The sequence below is a fragment of the Apium graveolens genome, chromosome 3, assembly GCF_009905375.1.
Source record: "Apium graveolens cultivar Ventura chromosome 3, ASM990537v1, whole genome shotgun sequence".
In the NCBI taxonomy this organism is placed as follows: Eukaryota; Viridiplantae; Streptophyta; class Magnoliopsida; order Apiales; family Apiaceae; genus Apium; species Apium graveolens.
In genome coordinates this window covers 260,127,074-260,144,182 of record NC_133649.1, presented here as the reverse complement: position 1 = coordinate 260,144,182, position 17,109 = coordinate 260,127,074, and the positions used below count along the sequence as shown (strand labels likewise).

Sequence of the window (17,109 nt, the reverse complement as noted above, 5' to 3'; positions counted from 1 at the left end):
CATAATTTATTCCAAAGATAGTTGAAGATGATGGAAGAGAAATTCCAATGAAGAAGAATTCTGCTAAGATAGAAGTTATTCTAAAAGAGAAATATCTATGCTACAATGAAGACTCCTCTCATCCAAGGGTAATCAAACTTGGCGATGTATTGGAAAGAAATCACATTTCAGCACTTAGGACTACCATCTACCAGATTGGAAGTCAAGATGAAGAACTACAGCAAGTCAAGGCTAAATTAGCTCAAGTCTTGAGAAATGCAGAAGAGAAGCTGATATCAAACTTTGTCAAGAATCATTTTGGATTCAGGTTGATTCAGTAAGATTGGTAAAAGCTGCAAGGACTGTAAGTTGTAGTTAGTTGTCTAAATAAACTCTCATTGCATTTGTACTTAAATGTTTTTGACATCATCAAATCTATTAACTTGTATATTTTTCATAATTTACAAGTTGGGGGAGATTGTTAGATATATTTGTGATGTCATGACTAATCTGATGTGTTTAGTTTCAGAACTTAATATCATGACTTATCAGGACTTAGCTGGGAATCAGGATTTACTGAAGACAGGAAGATGTCAGAACTTAAGGTATCAGAACTTGTAATATCAGAACTTAAGGAAGGATATGCTTTAGACGTAAATGCGGCTGATTTGTAGGAGAGGATCTGGACTAAACAAAGGAAGATATGCTTTAAGAGTTGGACGACCAGAAGACTTGTAAAAAGATAAAATTTGATTGATATATTTTAGGAAGAGATATATTTTATATCAATTAGAAGATATCTTGTAACTATGTACTATATAAACACAACTTAGGGTTTACACTAGATGTGTTATAATTCACGAGAACATTATATATTGTAACCTAGCAGCTCTTAGTGATATCATACATCACTGAGAGAGTAGATTAAACCTATTGTAACAGAGTTTGTTATATTGAATAAACTTGTTTTCTGGTACATACTTGTGTTCATAATCGAATTGATTGTAGATACTATATTCAACCCCCTTCTATAGTATCATTGAGGCCTAACAGATAAGTTTAAGGTCATTCAAGAAACATCATAATCTTTTTATTTTGATTACGACATTGATTCTGGTGGGCATTTGACAAAGCTTTTCTGGGCCGATGCAATCGGTCGACGGAATTTCGAACTATATGGTGATGCAATATTGTTTGATGCGACTTTTGATACAAATAAGTATGAAAATTGTACTTTTAATTTAGTTATAAAAGAAAAATAAACAACTCATATATATTTAGTGATTTCTGTTAGTAATGTTTAATGATTATATTTGTAACATTTACTAATTTTTATTTCTTAGGTTCAATATGATCTTTGCCCCTTTCACTGGTGTGGATAAACACGACAAGTGGGTTACTTTTGCCGCTTGCCTTCTATCACATGAAAGTATTGGTGATTACACTTGAGCTTTTAGTAATCTTTAAAAATCTATGGGAATAAATGCAGTTGTCATTGTGACTGATCAGTGTCCTGCTATGAAGGTCGCTATTCGTAATGTATTTTCTGCCAAAAATGGTTTGCTTGCTATTAAGCATCGCCTTTGAATGTGGCACATTATGCAAAAGTTTCCTATTAAGGTATAGTATATGAAAATTTAGTTTTTTCTAGTTGCTGATTATAATAATCAATGGTTGATTATACTCTTCTTATATCATAATTTACAAACATTTTACATGTGATTGTCATGTTAACATAATTCTAAGTAAAGATGGTATTACAATATATTTAATTTCAGACATTATTGCAGATATCTCATCGACAATGAACTATGATTTACTTTCAAGTACAGGATACTACTACAATATATTTACTTTCGTTTGTTGACTTGAACTATGATTCTAAAGCATAGGTATAAGTACCTTGTTCTTGTTTATATAGTTAAGATTACAAGTACTACCAAAGGCTTAATTTTACATGTATATGGACAAATGAAATTATTTATAATTAGGCAGTAACTTAAATATGTTGATGTTTGTTAAAAATATTATTATATATGTTAAAATATGTCCCTGCTTTCCTTTTGAAAATAAAATTTATTTGTCATACTCTATTTAAACTCGTGCTAAATAATAATAGTTACAATCTTATATTCTATTTTTGTCTAAATTTTACAGCTAGGTAATCATTTGTGCAAAGAGACCGATTTTATGGAGAAAATGAAGGCTTATATATGGTCATCGGTTTTAGAGATTGATGAGTTTGAGATTGGGTGGAAAGAAGTCATAAAGGAGTTTAAATTAGAAGATAATAAGTGGCTTTCAGAGATGTATTACATCAGATCTTCTTGGATTCCAGCGTTTTTTAGAGACGAGCCTATGTTTGGTCTAATGCGAACAACTTCAAGATCAGAGAGTGAATTTTTTTTTTGGGCAGTTCCATAGGCAAGGAGATACATTGTGTGAATTTTGGTTGCATTTTCAAAGTGCAATGGAAAGGCAAAGGAACAAAACTGCAAGGCTCGATCATGAGTCAAAAACAAGTATTCCGGAGACTTTATCTAGATGGTTTATAGAAGATGATGCGGCAACTTTATTCACTCGTGCAATATTTTATAAAGTTCAAGAAGAAATAATTTGTTCTTGTTTGGACATGCAAATAAAGCGAATGAGTGAGGAAATTGAAGGGGTTACGCATATGGAAATCAGGGATGTCAAAGTTAAAGATAAACTATTCAAGGTGATATTTTTTAATGCATATTATTGATTATTTAAGTTAATGTATGTGATTGCTTTTATAAATTTATGCTATTTTTAATTGGAAAATTAAAATTAGTTCTTAATATTTAGATCTAGAAACCAAATATAACTAATTTACTTGTAATAATTATTTCACTATTCTAGTATAAGCGTACAAGCATATTACAGCTCCTTAGAAGTTTTATTACGGATTCCTTTAATTAATTTTTTTTATTGCAGTTTTCAAATATTCTAGTATCTTAGTTAATTTATTTTTATATGTATTTTTGTGCAGGTGTCTGTTAGTAGAGATCATGTTGTGTGTTCTTGCAAAAAATTTGTAATGTGTGGAATAGTTTGTAGACATGTATTTTGTGGTTTGAAGCAAATTGGAGTCACAAAATATCCCTTGAGGCTTTCTCTTAATCGTTGGATAAAAGTTGAAAATTCTGGGACTCTGTCTAATTCTGTTTCAGTAGAAAATGATTATACCAAGATGGAACAGGCGTATTTGAAATTGACTCATATTTGGTATAATTTTCGTCAAGCTGTTAATAAGGCGGGAATGGTTTTTATAAAGCTAGATTATGTGCACCAGACTAAAAAGCAGTTGAATAGTTACTTGGATGATCAAGAAGGTTGTGATGTTGAATTTACTAAGAGAGATCACATGGCTGCTATGGTTGGAGAACAACCTACGGAAGAAATTAGTGTTCTCATACCAAATATCTGCAAGAACAAAGGCAACTATTTTAAGAGACTAATTAGCTCAACAGAGAAAGCTGTGATGAAAGCCAAAAAATGAAGTCGGAAATGTACTTTCTGTAAGGCAAATACTCATGATGCAAGGAGATGTCCTACGAGGAAGAACAGAGTTACAGGATAAATTGATTCAAATGTTTTGGAATGAATTTGTCCTTTTTATGGAAAAAATTTTAAGACTTTCAACTTTTATATTTTTTACATGTATAGTACATTTTGGAATGTTACTTGATTTCTGATTACTGAATCCCGAATAAACGATTATTGACATATCTCGGTGACAACCTGCGTGCACACATGAAAAACTAAGTGAGGTGTTCAAATCATACTCTACTGATTACTGATTTTTTTTTTAGTTTTAATAATTTTGTAACACATATTAGTGATTAATTGGCTATAATTTCTGATTTATCCATCATATAATATTAATTTCTTTAAAGGAAGCACAATACTATGTATATTTAGCTATGATTTCTGATTTATCCCTCATATAATATTAATTTCTTTATAACAAACACAATACTATGTATATAAAATATGAATATGTTTGTTCTTCTCAAATTTTATCTCTGTTACTAGTTTAGTGTCTAGTCATTATAGTTAATACTCCATTTTTATTTTCTAATTGAGATTATGTGATTAAGTTGTATAATGGTAAATTACCATTACTTTAAAAATAATTCTACAAAGAAGTACACAATGTCTACATTAATTATTAGCTATTAAAATGAAAAACAAAACATTAATTCATTTTATATATAGAATGGATCTGCACATTCATTTGCATCAAATTAAATGTATATTAAAGTTGCAATTTCAATCCCAAATAAAAAGTGAATCAGGTAGTAACATGTTTTGCAATATGACAGAGATTGCATAAGATTTCAAATATGTCTAACAATTACTAGTCATCAAACTGAAATGTCAATTTGGCTCATCAAATTTTTGTGTGAGATTTGATGCAAATGTAACTGTCTTTTTGCTTGTACTAGCTTTGGCAACTTACTATTAGCAACCTTCTTGATTGTCTGTTCAGTATCAACTTTGAACAATTTCTCTGTCTCTTCTACTATTGCAGCCCTTTTTTCATTAATATGGGATGTCATTATAGCAGTATTGTATTTGGTTCGAAGCTTTATCATCTGTGTGTACTGAGCAAACTGAAATAAAAGCAATATATATTAATTATAATTTTACTCTTAAAATTTCTATAAATCAGTGAGATATATAGAGCTTTATTTCAATTACCCCTTCAGGCTTCAAAATTGTTTCCCAACTGTGGTTATTTCCTTTGTATATTTCCATGTGTCTCATAAGAAAAACTGCGCAATCATTTGAGTTTGATTCTGTTTGCGAGGGCATCCTCATGTAAGATAGCTTTAACTTGCGAACAGTTTGAGCCAGAGCGTTAAGACCTTTTCCTTGCAAATAATTTGCAAAATGAGAGTGATGCAATGTAGAGCAACTTGTTAATATATCAATAATATTTACTTAGTTTTAGTTAATGATTATCAGTGATGAAAAAATAATGTAATCAATAAATTATATATACTTATTAGTTCTTTTATTTTGCAGCAGACTCAAATTTCAACTATGTGACTGGCTATAATCGCCCACCAAATCCAATACACTAATACAAACATAAATCATTATTTGTTACAAGTCACATTATAATAGTTAATATGTTTTTTGTCTTTAAGTCAAACACTAATACAAACATAAACTTAAGATACGAAGTCCAACAAGTTAAAATGACAAACAATTAACCCCAACGCCTAAAAATAAGAATTAAAGGGCAAATCAAGTCAAAATTAGAACTACCTAAAATCTCAAATGAGTTAAAGTTGCAACTACCTAAATGGTCTGGACCGCGTAAACAATCAAAAATACAAAAAATATGAGACAACGTCCACAACCGAAAAAGCAAAAATATAACAGTTTTTTCAATTGAAATATAAATTCAAATTAACATCAACAAATCAATAAGCTTTTAATGATTAAATAATTCAACCCTGCTGTCAAATTTTAATGATTGACCAGTGACAATCATTTTTACTAAAAAATTAATTTATATAGAATAGTTTAAGAATTAACAGATAGTGTAAGAATTATATTACCAGGATCATAGGTATTTTCCCATAATATATCTTAACATCTTCATCCCTTTTAATGTTGTCAATGAGACAATAAGTCGGGTTCTTCAAATTGTAGCATATCAAGTAGTAATGTTCATAGGCATGTATTGGAAAGAACACCTGTAAAGATTTAAATTTCAAAAATCAGTAAATTTACCATGTATAAATCAGTAAAAATAATGTAACTAATTACAAGATACATTTAGTTTATTTACCATGTCAATATCCTGAATCTTTCTTGTGGGGTATTTTTCAAGAATACTATCCATATTACTTAGGAAGATAGGATATGTGGTAGCCACTTTTTGCTTACATCGAAGCTCCAATTCTGCAATACAAATAGTATCAATAATTGTAAACAAAAATGTTTAATATATTTATTTAATTAATGCAGAAGTTAGTAAATTACCAAACCACCAATTGAACAGAACAGATGAAGTAGTGATTCATCTAACTTGTAGTTTTCACTATCATTCAGTATTGCAGACCATATGTCAATTACTGAATAGAACATTGTTTCGTTATTCTTCAAGGTGCACAGATGTTCCTTTATACATTTTATCCCATTCCAAACAAAGAGCTCTTCCCTGTGACATAATATAATATTAATCTTTTTACAATTAAATATGTGTATCATAACAAAAAGAAAATGAATAGATTACTTACAATCCATCTCTGTCTGACATTGACATGTATTTCCACATTGAAATATCTTTACTTGTAAATTTTTCATGGATATCAATAATTCTATTGATATATGGAGACTTGGCATATGGACCCAGCTTTATAATTCTTGTGCTTTTCTCTCTAATATTTTGCTTTGGAGTGCCATAGTCTTCATTTTCCATAATTTGTTCATGATCTTTGTTAATCTCCTGACATACCTGTTGTACAATATATGTCTCCACCCCAAGTAAAAAGGATGGAATGAAAGCAAGATCTCTCTTCTCCTTATCAGATAAAGTAACATTTGGTGGCTTAATCCCATGTTCCAAATACAAGAAATCGATGATGTCTAGTTGATGTATAGAAGCTCGATCCAAATCAACTTCAGCATTTGGATTGCAGACCTCTTGTTTATCAGGCGTCACTGCTGCATTTTTTATTTCTTCTTCAGTAAAATCTTTTGAAGCTCTGTTCGAATCAATTTCAACATTTGGATTGCAGAGCTCTTGGTTTACCTCAGTAAAATTTTCAGTTGACTCTTTTTCAGCACAATCAGTGTTTTCCGGATTGAAAATTTCACTGAATACCTCTTTGATAATCATAAATTTTTCATTAGCAGGATATCTTTCAATAGCTCTTCTAAGATCTCTTTCAAATTGAGTTTTTAAATCAAAAATATTTTCTGCCCTGTCACGCAAAAACTCAACACACTCCTGACAATAAACATAGTATTAAAGACTAGATAATAATTCTTAATATACGCATTATAAATCAGTAATATTTAGGTATAATATTACCTTTTCTTCCATTTTAGTAATATCCTCCTCAAATTTGTCATCTTCCAAAGTATCATTTTTTGCATTTGTCCATGCATCCCATCCATCATCATTGTCATCATCTTGATGCATCTCACCAGTGTCGACATTCTATTGAAAATCAATATTTTAGAGTAAGTAATAGCTTGCACTGCGGTTAAATTGATAATCATTTTATTAGAAACCTTATTAAAAGCATATGCATGGGAAATTATGCGTGCTTAGAGTAGTAGAAGACAGAGACCAAGACTTTGAGAATTAAAAATAATCATTAAAGCAAATTTGAATGAGTCTGTGAGAGTGGTCTTAAGAAACCAAGTAAATGAATATTGATTACTAGGCAATAACAGTTATTTTCTTAAACAGTCATTCCAACTTAAGAGCAGTAATTGAATATTACTTATAGAAAATTAACATAATTTTTTATACCTTATTCTGCATCCAGTCATAACAGTCATTTTCAATCATTTCTTCCCCAGACAACTGATGATTATCATCCCCATTATACTTATCCCAATTGCTCAGCAAAAAATATAATTACAATCATTAGGCCATTAGTTTAAAAATGTTATATTTGTGCAAGTTATTAAACTGAATAACGATTAAGCGTGAACTATCTTACTTCCTGTTAGGAATATGTGTATTAGTTTGATGATAAGTTAAACAAAACACTTAAGTAGAAATCTAGTGTTTGTAGCCTCAACGGATAAGACCATCTTGGCTATCCATTGAAGGAGTAGCTTTACTTAGCAATAAGTTCAGTATTGTAGCACATTTCATTCTCTGGATTCAAGTTGTAATTCTTAGATATTGTAGGAAATTATCAGTCATGTTGACTACTAGTGGATATGCAAATAGGAGGGCTAATTGTAAATATTTCATGCCTTGTAATTTTGTATAAGTGAAGAAGTATCAACGGATATTGAAGACCTTCAACGGATAAGAAACAAAGCTTCAACGGATGTCTCTAATGCTTCAACGGATAATATCCATCAACGGATAAGTGCTTCAACGGATAAAGACTTCAACTGATAATGCATCAACGGATAAAGCTTCAACGGATAAAGCCTCAACGGATAAGGCATCAACGGATGAAAGCTTCAACGGATGATTAGTTCATTAGCAGTTGATAGTGACAATTCACAAGCTGACAGAGGCACATGGGTTGACAGAGACAAACTGGAATGTGGAAGCCTCTAGGAGGAATCAAGAAAATGCAGCATTTCCATTCTGATGCAAACAAGGAAGTATTCAAAGATCTACAGCCAAGCCTAAATTGCATTTGATAGAGAAATGAAGAAGAAACATGTGAAGAATCTTTTTAATTGTATTTTACAGTTTTGTCTTCACTTGTAAACTTGGTGATATATAAACCAAGTAGCAGCTAGTAATTAGATAAGAATTTTCCTGAGCTGTTTAGAAATATCCAGAGAGAAAATCATCTAGTTTGTACTAGGAAGCAGTTGTGATTTAATTCTTTGAATCACAGATTTTCTGAAATAACACATCTCTGGTGAAACAACAAATCCACCAGAAAAGTTTTTAAGTTCTTTGTGTTCTTTACATTTGTGTTTGAATATATATCTGTCTGTATTAGCTTCAAGCAATTCACACACTTGTTCTCAAAAACACTTAGCCTTAGAAACTGCTCAAAACTTGAAAAAGTTTTGAGATTTACATTCAACCCCCCTTCTGTAAATCTCATTGTTAGTCCATTGGGAATAACAATTGGTATCAGAGCGAGCTCTTAATATACAAAGAGTTTAAAGATCTATTCTGCTAACATCATGAGTAAGAAGGATATTGGTGTAAAGATTCCAATCCTGGAAAGAGATAACTATCATCAGTGGAAGGTGAAGATGCATTTACATCTTCTCTCTCAAGATGAAAGCTACATCAACTGCATTGAAAATGGTCCTCACATCCCACACAAGGTGGCCACAGCTGCTACTGCAACAGTTGTTGTTGGACAGTCTATTCCCAAGCCAAAGGCAGAATGGACTGTTGAAGATATTGAAGAAGTCCACAAGGACAAGAAAGCCATGAGCATTCTGTTTAATGGCCTGGATCAAGATATGTTTGACAATGTCATCAACAGCCAAACTGCTAAGGAAATTTGGGATACTGTACAGCTTATCTGTGAAGGCACTGAGCAAGTTAGAGAAAACAAAATGCAGATTCTCATTCAACAGTATGAATATTTTCACTTTGAAGAAGGAGAATCATTGAATGATACCTTCAACAGATTTCAGAAACTGTTGAATGGATTGAAGCTGTATGGGAGAGTATACCAAGTCAAGGACTCCAATTTAAAGTTTCTAAGGTCTCTACCAAAGGAATGGAAGCCTATGACTGTTTCTCTAAGAAATTCTCAAGATTATAAGGACTTCACACTTGAAAGATTATATGGAATTTTGAAAACATATGAACTTGAGATGGAGCAAGATGAGCTGTTGGAAAAGGGAAAGAGAAAAGGAGGATCAGTTGCACTTGTAGCTGACAGTGAGAAGGTTGAAGCCAGGAATGAGGAAAAGACAATGCCAAGTCTCAAAATTGGCACAAGCAAATCAGAATCAAGCAAGGGTAAAGAGTAAGTAGCTGAGGATGAAGACAATTCCAGTCAGGATGACTCTGATGATATTGATGAACATCTGGCTTTTCTGTCCAGGAGGTTTGCAAAGATGAAGTTCAGGAAAAATACAAAATTCACTAAGCCAAACAAAAACATGGTGGACAAATCAAAGTTCAAATGTTACAAATGTGGCATTAGTGGACACTTTGCAAGTGAGTGTAGGAAGCCAGCCTCTGATAAAAAGAAATTTGAGCAAGTTGATTACAAAAATAAGTATTTTAATTTGCTCAAACAAAAGGAAAGAGCTTTTCTCACTCAAGATGATTGGGCAGCAGATGGAGTCAATGAAGACGATGATATGGAATATGTCAACATAGCCCTGATGGCTAATTCTGATAAAAATGAAACTAGTTCATCAAGAAACCAGGTAATTACTACTGATCTCTCTCAGCTTTCTAAACATGAATGCAATGAAGACATAAATGATATGTCCAATAAATTATATCACTTGCGTGTTTCCCTTAAGTCACTAGCTAAAGAAAACACTAGGATCAAAGAGAATAATGTATTTTTAAGTGATAGGAATGTTGTGTTAGAAGATCAGGTAATTGAGCTTGAAAAGATAAAACTTAAATACTTAATTGTTGAGATTGAACTAGAAGAAGCTGTTAAGAAAGTAGAAATTCTTTCTAAACAGTTAGAAAGTGAGCAAGAGGTAATCAAGGCCTGGAAAACATCGAGGGATGTTAGTGTTCAGATTGCCAAGGTTCAGGTAATTGAATCATTCTGTGAGGATGCCTGGAAGAAAAACAAAAAGGAGTTAGAATTAATTGATGGATTGTCAACGGATGTGGAATCAACGGATGATGAAAGTTATCCGTTGAAGGAAGAAAAGGAGCATTCGTTGAAGGCTCATCAATTAAAACAGGCAAGTAATTTTAAAAATAAAAACCTCAATAAGAAGAATGATTCAACTCTCAAGAACTTTGTCAAAGAAGGAGCTAGCACATCCAAAGATGTCAGTAAGGTGAATATAGGACACATGACTTTAGATCAGCTGAAAAATAGGCTTAAGTTGGTTGAGGATAAGAAGGAAACTAAAAGAAAATCTAAAAGAAATGGGAAGGTAAGGATTAATAAACATAACAATTACACACCTGATAGGTATGCTCCTAGAAAAAGCTGTGTGCATTGTAAAAGTGTTAATCACCTATCTGATAATTGCAAATCTGTTGAAAATGCTCCCATGCCTTCAAATCCCTCCATGCCTAACATGTCTATGTCACCTCTGCATGTTATGCCTGTTATGTCTCATCAGAATCCTCATGCACATTTTGCAAACATGCCATATATTAATAATCCTTATTTTACTGCATTTAGTATGCCTCAAATGCCATACAATATGCCTATGTGGAATAACATGTTTGCACAATCTATGCCTTATCAAATTCAATCAAATGTGCTAAATGATTCTGTGACTAACCCTACACTTCAACCAACCACATCTGAGATCAAGGTTGGCCCAAAGTTACCTAAGTCAAAAGATGCAGGAGGAATGAAGTCTAGGAAAAAGACTAACAAGGCTGGACCCAAGGAAACTTGGGTACCAAAATCAACTTGATTGATTTTGTTGTGTGCAGGGAAAAAGAAGGAATCTATGGTACTTGGACAGTGGCTGTTCAAGACACATGACAGGAGATTTCACCCTGCTCACAGAGTTTAAGGAGAGAGATGGCCCTAGCATAACCTTTGGAGATGACAGCAAAGGATTCACTATGGGATATGGCTTGATTACAAAAGAAAATGTCATCATTGATGAAGTTGCATTGGTTGATGGTCTCAAACACAACTTATTGAGCATCTGTCAACTATGTGACAGAGGGAATACTGTTTCCTTCAATTCTGAAGCCTGTATTGTCACAAGCAAAAAGGACAATAAAGTGGTTCTAACTGGAGTTAGAAAAGGGAATGTGTACTTAGCTGACTTCAACTCTACAGATGCAGAATCCATTACTTGTATTTTCAGCAAAGCAAGTGCAGTTGAAAGTTGGCTATGGCACAAGAAGCTGTCCCATTTGAATTTCAAGACAATGAATGATCTAGTCAAAAAGGACTTAGTTAGAGGAATGCCTCTAGTGGAATTCACAAGGGATGGACTGTGTGATGCTTGTCAGAAAGGAAAGCAAAAGAAAGTATCATTCAGTAAGAAGCTTGAATCTGCAATTGATGAACCATTACAACTGCTACACATGGATCTTTTTGGACCAGTCAATGTATTGTCAATTTCAAGGAAAAGATATTGCCTAGTGATTGTTGATGATTTCTCTAAGTTTTCATGGGTCTATTTTCTTGGATCAAAGGATGAAGCTAGTGAAATCATTATCAATCATATCAAGCAAGTCAACAATCATCCTGATTTCAAAGTAAGGAATATTAGGAGTGACAATGGAACTGAGTTCAAGAATTCAACCATGAAGTTGTTCTGTGAAGAAAATGGGATCATGCATGAGTTCTCAGCTCCAAGGACTCCACAACAAAATGGTGTGGTGGAAAGGAAGAACAGATCACTAATTGAAGCTGCAAGGACAATGCTTGAAGAGTCAAAACTCCCAACTTACTTTTGGGCTGAGGCTGTTAACTGTGCATGTTACACTCAGAATATTTCTCTAATCAATCAGGCAAAAGGCATGACTCCCTATCAATTATTCAAGAGAAGAAAACCAACTTTAAACTTTCTGCATGTCTTTGGTTGCAAATGTTACATCTTAAGGAATCAATCTGATCACAAAGGAAAGTTTGATGCAAAGGCTGATGAAGGAATATTTGTTGGTTATTCTGCTGGAAAATCATATAGGGTCTACAATCTAAGAACCAACATTGTCATGGAATCTGTGCATGTTGTGTTTGATGATAAAAAGATTGATGGACTAACAGATGAGGGACATCATGAAGGACTCAAATTTGACAACATTGAGATATATTGTGATGATAGTGAAGATGAGAATGATGAAGAAGGCATCTCAAGAAGAATTCAAAATCTGCCTTTGGATAATGCACAGAATGCTGCATCCGTTGAAAGTCATAATTCAGCTTCCGTTGAAAGAAGCAATGCAGCACCCGTTGAAAGACAAAGTACATCATCCGTTGAAGTTCATAATGAAGCATCCGTTGACCACAGTCTGTCAACGGATAATCAATTCACTTCATCAGTTGATAGAGCTCCCAATTCCTTTCAAAGGATCAGCAACTCAGGGGGAGTTTCAACCAATCAACATTCTATCTCACATCATGACAATACTGAGGCAACCTCATCTAGAGCTAATCTACCACCTCAAAGGAAATGGACCAAGAATCACCCTTTTGAACTGATCATTGGTGATGCTACATCTAAAGTGCAAACTAGAAGGGCTACTCAAGTTGAATGTCTGTATAGTAGCTTTCTATCACAGGAGGAACCTAAGAGAGTGGAAGAAGCTCTATTGGATCCAGATTGGATTTTAGCAATGCAAGAGGAGCTAAACCAATTTGAAAGGAACAAAGTATGGAAGCTGGTACCCAAGCCAAAGAACAAGAGTTCTATTGACACAAAATGGGTATTCAGAAACAAGATGGATGAAAATGGCATTGTCATAAGGAATAAAGCCAGATTGGTTGCTAAAGGCTATTCTCAACAAGAAGGAATAGATTTTGATGAAACATTTGCTCCAGTTGCCAGACTTGAGGCCATCAGAATCTTTCTAGCCTATGCAGCCCATGCGAATTTCAAAGTCTTATATGGATGTCAAGAGTGCATTTCTAAATGGGGAATTGGAGGAAGAAGTTTATGTAAGCCAACCTCCACGATTTGAAGATCCAAACTTTCCAGACTATGTGTATTATCTGTTGAAAGCACTCTATGGACTAAAGCAAGCACCTAGAGCCTGGTATGAGACTTTGTCAAAATTCCTTCTAGATAATCATTTCACAAGAGGTATTGTTGACAAAACTCTCTTCTTTAGAAATGTTAATGGCTCTAAAATACTTGTTCCAATTTATGTAGATGATATTATATTTGGATCTACAGATGATAAGCTTTGTAAAAAGTTTGCTAAGTTAATGCAAAGTAAATATGAAATGAGCATGATGGGAGAGCTAACTTATTTTCTTGGTTTACAAGTTAAACAAGTTAGTGATGGAATTTTCATTAGTCAAACTAAATATATTTATGATCTTTTAAAGAAGTTTGACTTAATGGATTGTTCATCTGCAAAAACTCCCATGGCCACTGCCACCAAGCTTGAATTAAACAAGGCTAAAAAGTCTGTGGATATTTCAAGTTATAGAGGCATGGTTGGCTCACTTTTATATTTAAGTGCTAGTAGACCTGATATAATGTTTTCTACATGTCTCTGTGCTAGATTTCAAGCTGACCCTAAAAAATCTCACTTAGTGGCTATTAAAAGAATCTTCAGATATCTCAAAGGGACTCCAAATCTAGGAATTTGGTACCCTAGAGAGTCTGGTTTTGATCTAATTGGCTACTCAGATGCAGATTATACAGGCTGTAAAAAAGACAGGAAAAGCACAACTGGCACCTGTCAATTTCTAGGGAACAAGCTTGTGTCATGGTTCAGCAAGAAGCAAAATTCTGTTTCTACATCAACAGCTGAAGCTGAGTACATTGCTGCTGGTAGTTGCTGTGCACAGATACTATGGATGAGGAATCAACTATTTGACTATGGTTTGACTGTTGACAAAATTCCAATATTCTGTGACAACACAAGTGCCATTGCCATTACTGAAAATCCAGTGCAGCACTCAAGAACCAAGCACATTGATATCAAGTACCACTTCATTAGGGAACATGTGATGAAAGGTACAGTGGAACTTCATTTTGTTCCAAGTGAAAAGCAGATTGCAGACATATTTACCAAGCCACTTGATGAATCAACATTCATAAGATTAGTAAGTGAGCTAGGTATGCTTAATTATTCATAAATTTATGTCCTCTATAGAATCTGCATTGAAGCCTGAAATGAATTTGCTGCAAGAACAAAGTTGGCTTTAAGAAAGACCTATCCTATCAACGGATATTCCCTATCCGTTAAAAGCCAAAATTGTTCTATCAACGGATGTTCATTATCCGTTGAAAGACAAATACATTTCTGGTAATTTTATCCCTCAACGGATAAAATAGTGTTGGTCATCAACGGATAACTATTTACCTTATCCGTTGAAGTGTCACATCAATTACTTTCAGTAAGTCACAGCCGTTGATTTCTTTACTTAACCGTTGATACAGATATACACTGTTGTATATATTTGTTTTAAAGGCAGTTTAGAATTTCTACAGTTATATTTATTCTTGAACGGCTGTAATTTACTTAAAAGTATCATTTTATTTACGTTTTAATTCAAGAAAGTATAAAAGCCCATTGAACTCTTATTTTCACTTTACGCTTTCTTGCAATTTTCATTCTCCTTCTATCCCAAAATTCTCAAGTTTTTCTCTGCAACCTCTACTCACAACAATGGCACCAGTAGTCAAAATTATGTCTCAAACAGGATTTGTTTATGAAAAGAATAATTTCGTAGCCTTGGTTGAAAAGAATGAAGCCCATTCTGATTATCACAAGATGATGGACTTCATCAAAAATTGCAAACTGAGCTATGCAATGCTGGAAGCCCCAACCATCTACTGTGAGGTGATTGAGGAGATTTGGACAACTGCAGAGTTCAACTCCACAGATATGACTATTGCCTTCTCTCTCAAAGGTAAGGATTATTGCATTAACTGTGATGATATACAGTCTTGCTTTAAGTTGCCTGAGAATAATGCCATAACACCACACACTGATAAAGATGTATCTGCTATGTTAGATTCCATAGGCTATGCTTTTGATTCTGCTAGTTTAGGTAGCATTAGAAGGAAAGGCCTTAGGAAAGAATGGAGTTTTCTTGGAGATGCCTTTATCAAGGTTTTCTCTGGGAAGATTAGCAATTTTGATGTCATAACTTCATCTCTTGTTAATATGCTCTATATGCTAGTTTTTGATAGGTACTTTAATTTTAGCAACTGTGTCATGCTAGAATTAGGTTCCAGATTAGGTAACAAAGCTAATAGACCACATAACATCTATTATGCTAGATTTTTTATGTTATTGGCTAACCATGTTGCTGAAGGATTGGTTATATCAAATGAGAATAATAAACTCAAATGCTGGGCACAAGAGAAAAGGGTCCTTGCAGACCTTTTGAGAATGAACCTCAACAGCCAGGTGCCATTGGTATATTTGCCAATCATGAATGCACCACAGGTAAGTGAGGTAAACACTTCTATAACTCCTACTATTTCCAACCCCATTGTTTCTTTGCCTTCTAGTGTGGCCATGGAATCTGTGTCCTTGTCCAAACAGGTTCCTACCAAAGCTACCAAAACTAAAGTTTCAAAACTCAAGTCAAAGAAAACTACCTCTATTGTTTCTCAAAAGACAACAGTTGTAACAACTACCATAAACCCTGAAGGGAGTGAACAGGGTGTGAGTGGTGAGGGGAGGGGTGAACATCAAGAAACCCCCCAGGATAAGGTGGGAGAGGTGAGTGGTACCCAAGCCAGCCAAGCCACGGTCTCTCAAAAGACTGTGGTGGTTCAAAAGGAGTCTAACACATCCCTAGTTGCATCCTCCCAAAAGGATGTAACTATTGAAAATAGTCCCCAACCAGGGACACAGAACAAAAGGGAGAGGGACACTGAAGCCACACATTCACCAATTAAAGCCTTTTCAAGGAAGAAGAAGGCCAAGACCCTAGTTTCCACTCAAGGGGCACACACAGCACAGATACTTCCACCTGTATCTGAGCCTTCTCAAATTCAGCTTGATGTGATTCCAGCAAATGTGGAGTCACAGCCCCATTCTCTCATAATAGAAACACACCAATCATCAAACTCTCCATTACCCTCTCTGGATATGGATATGATATTAACATGAATTCCTGATTCTCCCTCATTAAAACTCAGGGAGGAGCCCCACTCAAAACCTGATGATCATCATCTTTTAGATGATTTGTTGGATCATCAGCCAATTCTTTCAGATATGGTTGAAGAATCTGTGTCACCTCACTTAAAATCAATTCACACAGATTCAACAATTATGTCACTTTCTATATCTACATATTTTCCTTCTTCAACGGATATCTCTCATCCGTTGACAAGTGGTTATTCTTCAACGGATAAGCTTAACAGCAGTTATCCGTTGATACCATCAGTTTCCACTTCAACGGATACTCCCTATCCGTTGATGGTCTCTACACACTTAACAGAAACAATTCCAACTGTAGAGGACATGGTTACTGTACAATCACTTTTAGGTTTGAGAGAAGGGAGTGATCTTTTGAGTGAGAGGTTGGGTTGCTCCCAGGCAAAAGGAGAGGTTGAGAGTCACCATATACATGCTATTTCTTCCAGCATGGCAAAAGTGAGTGA

At 34.1% G+C, this 17,109-nt stretch overlaps 1 protein-coding gene and 1 pseudogene across 1 annotated transcript; both read left to right on the top strand.

Moving 5' to 3' along the window:
- Positions 1-2,403, top strand: part of LOC141714978 (thaumatin-like protein 2) — a 28,361-nt pseudogene extending 25,958 nt beyond the window's left edge.
- Positions 2,404-2,449: 46 nt separating this feature from the next.
- On the top strand, positions 2,450-3,502 carry LOC141714977 (protein FAR1-RELATED SEQUENCE 5-like). Its single transcript, XM_074518468.1, has 2 exons — positions 2,450-2,698; positions 2,993-3,502. The coding sequence occupies exons 1-2, from the start codon at positions 2,450-2,452 to the stop codon at positions 3,500-3,502; spliced, it is 759 nt and encodes a 252-aa protein (XP_074374569.1).
- Positions 3,503-17,109: the final 13,607 nt, after the last annotated feature.